At 46.4% G+C, this 14,301-nt stretch overlaps 1 protein-coding gene across 6 annotated transcripts in view; it reads right to left on the reverse strand.

The window, feature by feature from the left end:
- The window catches only part of LOC108394392 (S-adenosyl-L-methionine-dependent tRNA 4-demethylwyosine synthase TYW1), a 343,841-nt gene that overhangs the window by 81,241 nt on the left and 248,299 nt on the right, over nucleotides 1-14,301 (reverse strand). Inside the window, exon 14 of one of the 6 annotated variants that reach the window (XM_073215220.1) lies at nucleotides 8,626-8,828. The exons of the other annotated variants lie outside the window; for them this stretch is intronic. Within the exon in view, the coding sequence (XP_073071321.1) occupies nucleotides 8,793-8,828 (36 nt within the window). The 3' untranslated portion in view covers nucleotides 8,626-8,792. Of the gene's footprint in view, nucleotides 1-8,625; nucleotides 8,829-14,301 lie in introns of those variants that run through there. 6 annotated transcript variants of the gene reach the window in all.

The raw sequence follows: 14,301 nt of genomic DNA on the forward strand, positions 1-14,301 counted from the left end.
GTATGAGATGCATTTAGTTAGAAAACAGAACTCAGGAGGGGGTATGGGACCAGGAGGTGGAGGATGAAAGGATGTGCTCAAGCAAAATCATAAGGGAGAAAGCAGGCTTGAGGACTAAGGCTTGGGAAACACCTACACCGAGAGAATGGAAGAAGCCATTATAGGGGGAGAAAGTGGCAAAGAATAAGAAAGAAAATAAGAAGAAAATAAAATGTTCTAAGGAACCAAGGGAGGAGACAGTTTCAAGAAGAAAACAGTGGTAAGAGAAACAGTACTGAGTTCAGGAAGACCATCAAGGAAGCAGCTGTAGATGTGGCAATCAGCAAGAAAAGCCCCAGTGGAATAGTTTAGAAACATCCAATTGGTGATGCCAACTGTGGATAAAATGAGAGTTCCTGTGGCCAGGATTCTCACCTGGCCATGGATGACTAGCTCACTGCACACCTGTGGACAATACATGGCTGTTTACTCTATAAAAAGAGCTCTGCCCAGTGCTTTGCACCCAACACGGTGGCAGAGCTGCAAGGCTGCAGGAGAGCAGAGCAGAGGCTGGAGTGGTGACAGCACCAAGGACAGAGGCCTGGAAGACAGCTGTGCAGAACAACTGTGTAGAGGGGCCCGGAGGACGGCTGTGCGGGACGGCAGTGAGGACAGAGGGGCCCAGAGGCAGAGACCAGCTTGCTGCACGCAGACTCGCTCTGAGTGAATGGGATTTTAGTGACTGACCTGCCACCTGGAAATAAAGTTGGATATAACCATTTCACCCCAAAGAGCATTCTGCTGTCAATTTTCTTTGGTCACAATGAATCCATAGTGAATTTGCCCAGGGCTGAAACCCATTGGCAAGACAACTGGCGAAAGTCAGCAGGGTTCATTGTTGACCAAGGAAAAAGACAGGCTGCCCTTATGGGAGGGGTGCTTCAGTGGGCTGCCCCTGTGAATGGGGAGACAATGGATTGTCCCCCAATGGGTATGTGGTCTGAGGTGGCTTACCTCCTAGAGGACTGGGCCCCACCCCAGGACTGGAGGTAAGTGGAGGTGACACCTGCAGCTGTAGGAGTGGCCCTTGGTATAGTAAGTAGATCCTTTGAGAAGCAGAGTGCCCGTGAGGTAGTCGGACCTGTGGGTTGGCTGCTTCTCACTGTATTAAAAAAGTCTACAGAGGAGACCCAAGAAATGGTGGCACGGGAATGCTAGCTGCAAACTTCTGTGGGTTCCCTGAGGAAGCAGATAGCATTGATGTGGGAGGAGGCAGCACGAGAGTGCCGGCAGCAAGGTGCCATTGGAGATGAGATGGCAGTGCTGCCAGGTGTTCTGAAGGAGGCAGAGGCCATCAAGGAAAATGATGAACTCCTGAGGGAAGCACAGGTGGAGATGGCATGAGAACATCAGCTGTGAAGCATTGAGCTGAAGGTAAGAGACCTTCTGAAGACTGAGCTGGCATTGTTGCAAGGCACTGTACCAGAGGAGGCACTTGGGGGAGTGGAGAAAAAGGTGCCATCAGCCCCAGAAATGGAGGAGCTGGGGAGGGATGAAGGGGTGGTGCCGGAGGCACTGGCCCTTCCTGTATTGATAGCACACCCAGTGTTTGAAAATAAAATAAAGACCCAGCAGCTGAAAGTTCCCCAAGGAGAGGAGCAGCCCCCTCCACAGATTGTGGAGCACTCTATGGTCCGTTCCTATACTCAGGCTGAACCAGTGGCTGGGGACTTAGGAGTGGATGGAACTTTCTGTCGGGATCAGAGATGGGAAAGCTGTCTTTCCTGACAGTGCAGCCCACCTTGAGGCAGCGATTACAAAATGCGAGGTGACATGTACAGTAGCTGAAGCAATGAGAACCCGGAAAGAAATAAGACCTGTTACTCACAGGAGGAATTTGAGGGGCCCCGTTGAGGGTTACCATGACCCAGGGGTGGGTAGATTTGATACGGGCAGGAGTACATGGAGGGAAATTAGACAGAAAGACAAATAGGATCTTACTGGAGCTATGGCAACAGCTGAAACCAGAGCAGCAGTTCCAGCCCTTAAGACCAAAGAGGCACTGGTCAGAGACAGAGCCACGAGTCCAGTCTGTGTGTCTGCAAGACTTTTTGCTGGACAGGCTGGAGAACAATGTTTGAGCTCTCTTGCACAGGGACCACTGCAGAGGACTAAGGGCACATAGATTGAAAGGAGAGAATCCTGGAGGGGTGGAGTGTGGATAAAATAAGAGTTCCTGTGGCCAGGATTCTCACCTGGCTGTGGTTGACTAGCTTACTGTGCACCTGTGGGCAATACATGGCTGTTGACTCTATAAAAAGAGCTCCATCCAGTGTTCTGTACACGACATGGTGGCAGGGCTGCAAGGCTGCAGGAGAGCAGAGCAGAGGCTGGAGTGGTGGCAGCACCAAGGACAGAGGCCCTGAGGATGGCTGTGCAGGACAACTGTGCAAAGAGGCCTGGAGGACAGGTGTGCGGGACAACTGTGCAGAGGGGCCCAGAGGACAGCTGTGCAGACAGAGGGGCCCAGAGGATGGCTGTGCGGGAAGGCTGTGAGGACAGAGGGACCCAGAGGACGGCTGTGTAGACAGAGGGGCCCAGAGGCAGAGACCAGCTTGCTGCACACAGACTCGCTCTGAGTGAACAGGATTTTAGTGACTGACCTGCCACCTGGAAATAAAGTTGGGTATAACCCTTTCACCGCAAAGAGCGTTCTGCTGTCAATTTTCTTTGGTCACACTGAATCCATAGCGAACTTACCCAGGGCTGAAACCCAATGGCAAGACACCAACCCAGAGGTCATATTTTGCTGTTTCAGGCTTTGAGAGGAAAATGGACTCTGTTGCAACTACTCCACTCTGCCAGTTTAGAAGGAAAGCAGCCATAGACAGTAGGTACATAAGCATGGCTGTGTTTCAGTAAATCTTTATTTATAAAAACAGGTGCATCTCAGATTTGGACCAAGGACTATAGTTTCCCAGCACCATACCAATCTTTACCATTCCTGAGAGGAAATCATTGCTTTCAGATTCTGCCTCTCAACACAGGAATCCCTCTTCCATCACCAGTATCTTCTTAGTAAAATTCTTCCACTTGGTGATTTAATCCTGTGTATATTTTCCATAACTGTGAACATTTAAATGAGAGTGTACAGGGCTTTTGAACCACTGCTATAGATATCTATACATTAGTAAGAGAAAAAAGGATAGAAAATAAAAGAACAGTGGAAGTTTGGATTACAGTCATGAGTAATAATTAAAGGGAGAAAACAAACCTGGCCTTAAATACTTTAGAACATATTAGAAGACAGGAAATTCTAATGCTGCTAAATTCTGGTGAGGTTTGGTGTCAAATTACTGTGGATGGCACTACAGGCAGCTAATTCTATGTGTTAAGTACATTTTAAAATATGATAATCTAAATGATTAAATTAAGTTTACCCCTAGTCTTTAAATTTCAAGTATCAAATTCTCTGAGTTACATGAACCACAATAGAACCTGAAAGTCAACAATTTAGTAATTGGTCTGTCTTGCCTGAGGGTTATGGCCCTGGAAAAGTTCACTATGGATTCAGTGAGATTAAGGAATGACAATGGAACCTCCTTGGGGTAAAAGGGTTTATTATGTGGCTTTATTCTTTAATTTTCCTGGCGATAGGTTGAGCACCAGAATCTCATCTGCATCCAATAATCTGCAGGTCTTTAATACTCCTCCCTTTCTACCTCCACACAGAGCACTGCCCAGAGTTCTACACAGTGACTCAGTCAATAATAGTCATTGCCTAACGGTGTGGAAGCAGTAGCCCAGCAGTAGGCCAATTACATCATTAAGTAGTTTAGGGTCAGGTAAGGACCCTGGCCATAGGCACTTCAAATTTCCCCACAGGGAGGGAAGGGAAGGGGAGGGAAGGAAGAGAGGAGGAAAGAGGAAAAAGAAGGAGGGGAAGGGGAGGAGAGGGCAGAGGAAGGGAGACTTGAGGAGGGGAGGTGTCTTGCCAATGGGTTTCAGCCCCAGGCAAGTTCCCTATGGATTCAGTGTGACCAAAGGAATCGACAGCAAAACGTTCTTGGAGTAAAAGGGTTTATTACCCGGCTTGTTCTCCGGCAGTAGGTTCAGCACTAGTGTCTCTGCCTCCATCCAGAGCACTGGGCCCAGCTCTTTATATAGTGCATAATAGCTTATTGCCTACAGGTGTGGAAGTGGTAGCCCAGCAACAGGCCAGTTACATCATCAGGTGGTTTAAGTTCAGTGAGGATCCTGACCATAGGGACCCCAACTTCCCCACACTCCACCCCTCCAGGATTCTCACCTTACAATCTACACGCATTCATCTTCCACAATGGTCCCTGTGCGAGAAAGCTGGAGCACTGTGACCAGATTCCACAATAGCAACAGAGGATAACAACAGCTTAGAGATAATAAAAATTAAGATAGAGCAAGATTTTGATACAAAAATTAAAATAATCCTCAAGCCAGAGGAGGTTCCTAATAGCAAAATTTATAGTAATCCTCAAGCCAGAGGAAGTTCCCAACCCACAAAGACTTTAGGGGCAATAAGACACATGTTTTAAAGCCACCAACATAGGCAAATCTTGTCCATCAGGTAGGATGCATGCAAGAGAGTGCTCCTGTGATAGGACTGTAGCAGGAAGGGGGTCCCTTCCAGGTCAAGTATACCATACTTTCCCCATGGGGATTACCAAAGTGTCTATATATAGTGCTACTGGAGGTGCATGCACTGGCCATAATGATAAAACAAAACTCCCTGGTAAGATGCTCTTACCTTCTGGCCGTTCAGGATATACTACTGTGACCATTGGCAGCCACTCTGCTGTTATTCCAGGAATGCACAGAAGGCCAGCTTCCAGGCCTTGTCCCCAAGGTGCCAGGAGAGCCAGCCATCATTGGTCCATGTGTCAAAGGTCCAAAGCCACGTCCACTCAATGGAGTTTGTGGTTCACTGCAGTTTGTGCTCGCAGCAAGATGTTATTCTGCTGGTGAAACCTCCACTTCAGTAATTCTTCCTTGGTTTGTACTTGCAGTTGTATGGAGGAGGCAGCCATATGTGTTAACATGTCTATGGGGCTCAAAGCTCCCTTTCGGGGTATCTCTGCTACTAATGGTTCAAAAGCAAGTTCTTCCTGCTTTTCACTAGTATATGTCACTGGCCAGAACAAGTGCTGGAGTTCTTCACTCAAGGGACTACTAGAAAGAGCACGATGCTGCTGTAGGTAAGCACCCCACTTGGCTAGTGTGGGTGTTTGTGTCACACCACTCCTTGGCTTTTGGGTCCAGTCTTGTATCCACCCCAAGATGGGATAAGTGGTTTTTACCTTTATTGGGGCCATTCCAGTGATGGGTTCTCTAGCCAGCAAGGCATGATACACAGGAGCCAGTCATTTTTCTATCAAAGTGTATCGTACCTCTGCCCACTTCCAGAGTTGTGACCAGAATCCAATGGGTTGGCGAGTTCATTCAAGCCACTGCCAGAGACCCCAGCCATAATTGTCTTCAGTCACATGAACATCCAGCTCACAGGGCCTTGATGGGTCTATCACACTCAAGGCCTGCACAGCCTTGACTGCCTATTTGCTCTAGTAAAGGCAGATGCACATGTCTCATCCCAGTCCCACCTGATGCCCTTTCATATCAACCAATATAAGGGCTTCATAATTTGTGCCAAGTGTGGTATAAACACTCTCCAGTAGCCTAGAAGACCCAGAAATTCCTTTAGCAATGTTACAGTTGTGGGGTTGGAAAGGCCTGAACTTTGACTAAAACTGCTTCTGGTATAACTTTGGTCTTACCTGACCAGACAACCCCCAAGAATTTGACTGACAAACCAGGTCCCTGAACCTTGGTGCTGTTCACAGCCCATCCTTTCCCCTGTAAATTTTGCAGCAGTCTAGGTGCTTCACCTTCTAGATCTGAAAGAGAATCGGATGTGAACAGGACATCAGCAATGTAATGGTACAGCCACACCGTTGGCGGTTTCTCCCATGTAGCCAAGTCCTGGGCTACAAGTCTATGACAGGTGGTAGGGCTGTGGAGGTATCCCTGTGGGCCTGATGGATACCCTCCAATAGAGGGGACAGCAGCGTGCACAGGGGGTATGATTTTATTCAGTTCTCTATAATCCACAGTCATACGCAAGGAGCCATCTGGCTTTTTTACTGGCCACACTGGGGAACTGAAAGGACTATGGGTGGGCTTTATAATACCCACGTTTTGAAGCTCCTGGAGAGTTTCTCCAATCTCTTTGTGCCCTCTAGGCAGTTTGTATTGTTTGGTATTAGTCACCCGCCAAGGCATAGGCAAAGCTATGGGTGGGTGCCTAGCATGTCCCCTCAGAACTGCCTTTACCACACGTACTCTCAGTCTGAACTCACCTGCAGTGGTTGGCAATCATAGACCCTGCGGGATATCAATCCCCAAAATAAACTTAGGAATGGGAGATATATACACAGTATACTCTTTCGGGGTAGACGCCCTATTCCCAAAAGGATTTGGGCTTTTTTCACCCTGATAGCCTTCCCTTGGTATCCATCTATGATAGTGGGGACCTGAGGAACCACTCAGGGTTACCATCAAGCAGTGAACATACAGCCCCTGTGTCCACCAGAGCCAGGACATGCTGTATGTTCACTGGGGACCAATGGACACCTATTTCAACATGTGGCCTCCGGTCCCCTCCTGGTTCCTCAGGGCAGATAGATACCTTGACATTTCCCTCAGTCAAACCGTTTGACATTTCCCCAATCACCTTGTGTCGACTCAAGTTTGGCTCATTCTCCAGCAGGAAGTCTTGCAAACACACAGGCCGGACTTGTGGCTCTGTCTCTGACCTCTGCTTCTTTGGTCTTAATGGCTGGAACTGCTGCTCTGGTTTCAGCTGTTGCCATAGCTCTAGTAAAATCCTATTTGACTTCCCATCTAATTTCCTTCCATCTGCTCCTGCCCGTATTATATCAACCCACATCTGGGTCCTCGTAACCTTCATAGGGCCCTGTAAATTCTTGTAACAGGTCTTATTTCTTTCTGGATTCTCATTGCTTCTGCCTCTCTTAAGTCTGCTACTGTACATGTCACCTCACTTACGGGCTGCCCTGAGGGGAAAGAATGGCCACTAGAGACCCAAAGGGGGATGTAGGAGCTGTTTGAAGTACAATATTTCTCATCCCAGTAGTGAAAATCTCTTCATGTTGGTTATAATTCTCTGGACTATAGATGGCATTTCTTCTGCCTAGCTCTCTTAGCACCTGTTGGAGCTCAGCATACATCTGCCATCTAACAGGAAAGGATGGCAGATCACCCTGATTGGGCCACACACGAAGTGCAGCCATAAGCCAATCAAGGAGGGAGTGACTCCCTGGGGTCTGATGTGCATTTTGCAATTGCTGCCTCAAGGCAGGATGCACTGTCAGGAAAGACAGCTTTCCCATCTCTGATCCTGACAGAACAATTCCATCCATCCCTAAGTCCCAGCGACGCAGTAGCCAAGCTGATATTGACTCCGAGGGCATCTGCCTATACCGCGAGCCCAAATCCACCAGCTCAGCCTGAGTGTAGGGGCAGACCACAGAGTGCTCCATGACCTGGGGAGGGGGCTGCTCCTCTCCTTGGGGAACTTTCAGCTGCTGGGTCTTTATTTCTTTACAACCACTGGGCGTGCTTTCAATATAGGAGGTGCCAGTGCCTCTGGCACCACCCCTTCATCCTTCTCCAGCTCCTCCATTTCTGGGGCTGATAGCACCATTCTCTCTCCTCCTCCAAGTCCCTCCTCTGCTCCAATCTTTACCTTTTCTACTGTGCCTCACAGCAATGCTACCTCTGTCTTCAGAAGGTCTCTTACCTTCAGCTCAATGCTTCACAGCTGACGTTCTCGTGCCACCTCCGCCTGTGCTTCCCTCAGGAGTTCACCATTTTCCTTGACGGCCTCTGCCTCCTTCAGAACACCTGGCAGTGCTGCCATCTCATCTCCAATGGCACCTTGCTGCCAGTGCTCTCATGCTGCATTCTCCCGCATCAATGCCATCTCCTTTCTCAGGGAATCCACAGAGGTTTGCAGCTTGCGTTCTCATGCCGCCCCCTCCCGCATCAATACCATCTCCCTCCTTAGGGCATCCACAGATGTCTGCAGCTTGTGTTCTCGTGCCACCTCTTGCAACAATGCCACTTCCCTCTTCAGGGAATCTACTGAAGTTTGCAGCTCGCATTCTCACGTCACCATTTCTTGGGTCTCTTCTGTAGACCTTTTTAAGACTCTGAGAAGCAGCCAACCCACAATCCCTGCTGCCTCACGGGCACTCTGCTTCTCAAAGGATCTACCTACTACATCAAGAGCCACCCCTACTGCCTCAGGTGTCACCTCCACTTGCCTCCATTCCTGGGGTGGGGCCCAGTTCTCTAGGAGGCAAGCCACCTCAGACCACATGCCCACTGGGGGACAATCCAGTTTCCCCATTCACAGGGGCAGCACACAGAAGTACCCCTCCCATAAGGGCAGCCTATCTTTTATCTTGGTCAACAGTGAACCCTGCCAACTTTTACCAATTGTCTTGCCAATGGGTTTCACCTCCAGGCAAGTTCACTATGGATTCAGTGTTACCAAAGGAATCGAAAGCAAAACGTTCTTGGGGTGAAAGGGTTTATTACCCGGCTTGTTCGCCAGTGGTAAGTCAAGCACTAGCGTCTCTGCCTCCGCCCAGGGCACTGGGCTGAGCTCTCTACATAGCGCCGTAATAGCTTATTGCCTACAGGTGTGGAAACGGCAGCCCAGCAACAGGTCAGTTACATCATCAGGTGGTTTAAGTTTAGTGAGGATCCTGGCCATAGGAACCCCAACTTCCCTACAGGAGGGAAAAAAGCAAAAAAGCAAAGGCTTTATTTACTATGCACAAACACAAGGCAAAACAAATTTGCAATTATACTGTACATACTGTAGGGGCATCTAAAAATATTCCTGAGAGCAAGCAAGTAGAAATTACTTGAATAGTACACATTACTAATTAAAGATTGTTAAATTCTATTAATATCTCTGTATTGAATATAACTTTTTTGTCCTTTTATTTAACATAGCATTTAGAAGGGTTTTCACTGCGTTACTAATTCCCAACTTCAATCTAAGTTTTCCATTAAGTACTAATTTCTTCAAACTTGACTTTTCCTACTATGTGGATTTTTTGGAATATAATTTTTACTTTTAGCAAAGGAACCACTGTATTCAAAATGCAACTCTGCTAAATGGGACTATGGGGAAAACTGAAGTTCCTATGGCCAGGATCCTCACCTGAACCTAAAACTACCTGATGATGTAATTGGCCTACTGTTAGGCTAATACTTCCACACCCACAGGCAATAAGGTATTATTGACTGAGTCAGTGTATCAAGAGCTCTGCCCAGTGCTCTAGGCAGAGACTGAGACTGAGACAAAGGAAGATTACAGACCTGCAGACTGTTGGATGCAGACTTGATTCCAATACTCCACCTATAGCCAGGAGAACAAAGCCAGGTAATAAATCCTTTTACCCCAAGAACATTCCATTGTCATTCCTCAGTCTCACTAAATCCATAGTGAACTTGCCAGGAGCTGCAACCCATTGGCAAGATGGGGACCATCTAAAAAGATGGGCAGAAGGGGTTTTCTGTACTTCTCTACTTTCCTCTGAGAGATTATGAGGAGTAAATTCTGAAAATTAAGATGGTCTAGCCTTCCTTTCATCCTTGTCCTCAGTCCCTAAATCCTACCACCTCCAGAAACTGGGAACCAGAAGTCCAAAGACAATTAGTGCCTTCTCCTGGGAAAAACACAGAAGACAGACCTGAATTGTAATGGATTATACATACAAATAGACCTATAACTAAAGGATTCTCCAGTGTCTTCAGTGTCTACCAGATACTTTCAAAGTACATAGTGTTAAAAGATGATAATTTTCTATCAGGAGTCAGTGTGAGGAAAACAGAAGTTCTGGTGCCCCGGATCCTTACATAAACTACTTGATGATATTATTAGCCTACTGCTAGTCTAATGCTTGCACACCTGTTAGCAATGAGATATTATTGATTGAGCCACTACATAAAGAGCTCTGTCCAGTGCTCTGGGTAAAAGTAGAGACAGAGGTGGATTATGGGCCTGTAGACCGCTAGATGCAGATGTGATTCTAGTGCTCAACCAACCGTGAGAATAAAACTGGGTATAAACCCTTTTACCCCAAGAATGTTCCACTGTCATTCCTCAGTCTCACCAAATAACAGTGAATTTGCTCAGGGCTGAAAACCCTCAGGCAAGACAGCCGGGAACAGGGAAAAAGAGAAATGCTCTTAATGGCAATATAAAACGGAGGCTTCTTTCAATCACTGGACCAGGTTGGGGTCTCTCGGTATCTCATGACGTGGTTCGCAAATTAGGAGGAAGATGACTGACCCCTTTGGGCTTTAAATCCAGCAGAGAAGTTTTGTTCATTGCTGGTGTGTTATTTGTTTGTTTTACAAACTCTAAAACTAGATCTCATCAGAAAGACTCTAAAAACTGGTGGAGATGAGGCTAATAAACTCCAAGGGTTGTTCAAACTTTACTTACATAATTTTTAACATTTCTAACTTGTCACAGGCAAAACATCTTATTTACATTGTATGTTGGATGAAGTGAAGGTGCAAATGACTGAATATAAATAGTATTTATTTCAATCCAATATCTCAGACTATGAAGAAACTAATGCAATATATTTTTTATTCTTATAAAGGTGGCAAATGAGTTTTTGTCACATATACGAAACTAGTTTCTTATGGGCTACATCAGAGAAGTAAGCTATGTTCACATTGCCATAAATCAAAAAGAACTCATAGTTTCCACTATCTTCATTTCCCAAATGCACTAATAACGGTCTTCAAACATGAACTTGAGAAAGTGCTTTCTTCTTTCTGGTTTCAATAAGTGAAAGAAATAAGCTTTTAACCATTCTTTTAACTTTCCATTTACTCCAACCTGTTTCATAAATCAAACACAATGATTCTCACAAAAAGTTACAATTCTTCTCTCCAAAATGGCAATACCAAAGCTAAAACTTAAAAAGTAAGCCTTGAGATGAATGGCCTTGATTCCATTTGGAAGAAATTAAAGGGGATGAAATCTACGAGGTGGCAGGAAAATGTGCCCACTGGTCTCTTAGTGATAGGGGGCTTGATGACTTCATTGATATTGAGTTTGTCAGTGAGACTCAATTATTTTTAACCCCAAATTACTTTTGATAAACATGAAAATCCTCCTTTAATGATTTTTTGAAATTTCAAAGTAAATATCATTAAAAGCAATTTGAAGGGATGTTCTTTTGTAAATGTCTCCTAAAACCACCTGGGTGCCCTTAGAGTGTCCCTCCTGAACCCTTTGGCAGGTGAGGAGGTGAGAAATCCATTATCTATGTTGTAGTAGGTCAAATAACTACCTCTCAGATAAGCTTGGGGTCTTGCCAATGGGTTTCAGCCCTGGGTAAATTCCTATGGATTACATGTGACCAAAGAAAATGATAGTAAAACATTCTTGGGGTAAACGGGTTTATTATCTGGCTTGTTCTCCCAGTGGTAGGCTAAGTACTAGCATCTCTGCACTGGGATGAGCTCTCTATATAGTGCAATAATAGCTTATTGCCTACAGGTGTGGAAGCAGTAGCATGGCAACAGGCCAGTTACATCATCAAGAAGTTTAAGTTCATTGAGAATCCTGGCTATAGAAACCCCACCTTCCCCACACTCCACCCGTCCAGGATTCTGGCCTTACAATCGACACGCTCTCAATCTTCTGCAATGGTCCCTGTGCGAGAAAGCTGGAGTTCACAATAGCAACACAGGCTAACAACAACTTAAGACATAATCACAAAAATTAAGATGCAACAAGATTTTGATACAGGTAACAAAAATTATAATAATCCTCAAGCCAGAGGAGGTTCACAATCCACAAAGACCTTAGGGGTGATAAGACACCTGTTTTAATGATACCAACATAGACAAATCTTGTCCATCAGGTAGGATGCATGCAAGAGAGTGGTACTGTGATAGGACTGTAGCAGGAAGGGGGTCCCTTCCAGGTCAAGTATACCATACTTTTACCCCTTTCCCCGTGGGGGTTACAGAAGTGCTACAAGAGGTGCATTCACTAGCCAGAAAGATAAAACAAAACTCCCCAGTATGATGCTCCTACCTTCTGGCTACGCAGCAATATGCTACTGTGACCTTTGGGGGCCACTCTGCTGTTATTCCAGCAATACACAGGAGGCCAGCTTCCAGGCCTTGTCCCCAAGGTGCCAGGAGAGCCAGCCATCGTTGGTCCATATGTTAAAAGGTCCAAGGTCATGTCCACTCAATGGAGTCTCCAGGGTTCAGCGCAGTTGGTGCTGGCAGAAAGATATTATTCTGGTGGCCGAACGTCAGCTTCAGTGATTCTTCCTTGCTTTGTACTTGCAGTTGTACATGGGAGGCAGCCATATGTGTTAACATGTCTACAGGACTCAGGGCTATTTTCTGGGTCTCTTCTTCAAACACCATATTACCTTTATTGGGGTCATTCTGGTGATGGATTCTGTAGTCAGCAAAGCATTTGGTATATGCACACAGACAATTGGTATGTGACTTTAGTCCAGATTTTAACAAGCCATTGTGCCTCTCATGCCTGCTGCGGTAGGATTGTATGGCACATGAAACTTCCATTTGATTCCCAGCTTTCACACCCATTCTTGCAGTGCATGTCCAGTAAAATGGGTGCCCTAATCACTCTCAATTACCTGTGGATGGCCATAGGTGGCAAAGAGCTTCTCCAGGCTTCTTATGGTCATCTGCTGGTCTGCACAATGGGTAGGAAAAGCAACCAGAAGTCCAGTTGCTGTGTCCACACAAGTCATGGCATATCAAAATCCTTCTGACACAGGTAGAGTTCCAATATATTCTATCTGCCACCTGACGAGGGGTATAGGCCCTTTAGCTATTGTCCCATGTTGCTATGGAACTCAGTGTAAGTCCCTTTTAGAGCATATGACACAATCCTGCCAGGCTCTACTAACTTCTTCAAAAGTCAAAGGCAAGTCCCACCAATGAGCTACAGCCCACATTGTCTTTTACCCCAAATGCAACAAACGGTGATGCAACCATTGGGCTATATCAGAGGCAGGCTTTCTTTCTAACCAACGCATCTGGGCCAATTTATCTGCTTCACCATTTCTTGGGATGCCAGTGGCAAATGACCTGTCACATGGTATACCGTAATTATTTTGGTCTGACCACAGGCCCATAAGTCTTGCCACATCTTTTCCCGAAAAAGGGTCACTGGCCAACTAGCCAGTTGGCATGGTACCATGTCAGTTGTGACAGAGTCAAACCCCAATAGACAGCCCAGCTGTCAGTGCAAACAGCTACAGGGGAGGGCTCCTGGCTGATCACAAGCCACACAGTACACAACTCTGCCCATTAGCTTCTCTTCCCCTCACCATCTTCCATCCACATTGTCTCAGTCTTAGGATGGAAAGCAATGGCCCTCCATTTTGGGGGCTGCGCAAGGCTGGAGCCATCTGCATACCATGCATTTTTGGGTAGAGAGGCTCTTCCATCCTGACAGGGACTCTCTGCTAGTAATGGTTCAAAAGCAAGTTCTTCCTGCTTTTCACTAGTATATGTTACTGGCCCCAATAAGCATTGCAGTTCTTCACTCAAGGGACTACTAGAGAGGACATTACGCTGCTGGAGGTAAGCACCCCACTTGGCTAGTGTGGGCATTTGTGCCACACCACTCATTGGCTTTTGTGTCCAGTCTCATAACCACCCCAAAATGGGATAGGTGGTTATTACCTTTATTGGGGCCATTCTGGTGATGGATTCTGTAGCCAGCAAGGCATGATATATGGCAGCCAGTTATTTATCTACCAAAGTGTATCATACCTCTGCCCCTTTCCAGAGTTGTGACCAGAATTCAATAGGTTGGCATGTTTATTCAAGCCGCTGCCAGAGACTCCACCCATAATTGTCTTCAGTCACATGAACATCCAGCTCACAGGGCCTTGATGCGTCTTTCATACTCAAGGTCTGCACGGCCTTGACTGCCCATTTTGCTGTAGTCAAAGCAGATGTACGTCTCATCCAAATCCCATCTAATGCCCATTCATACCAACCAGTATAAGGGCTTCAGAATTTGTGCCAAGTGTGTGATAAACACTCTGCTGTATAACTTTGCTCTTACCCAACCAGATGACTCCCAAGAACTTGACAGACAGACCAGGTCCCTGAACCTTGGTGCTGTTCACAGCCCATCCTTTCTCCGGTAGATGTTGCAGCAGTCTAGGT

The sequence above is a fragment of the Manis javanica genome, chromosome 10, assembly GCF_040802235.1.
Source record: "Manis javanica isolate MJ-LG chromosome 10, MJ_LKY, whole genome shotgun sequence".
Classification (NCBI taxonomy): Eukaryota; Metazoa; Chordata; class Mammalia; order Pholidota; family Manidae; genus Manis; species Manis javanica.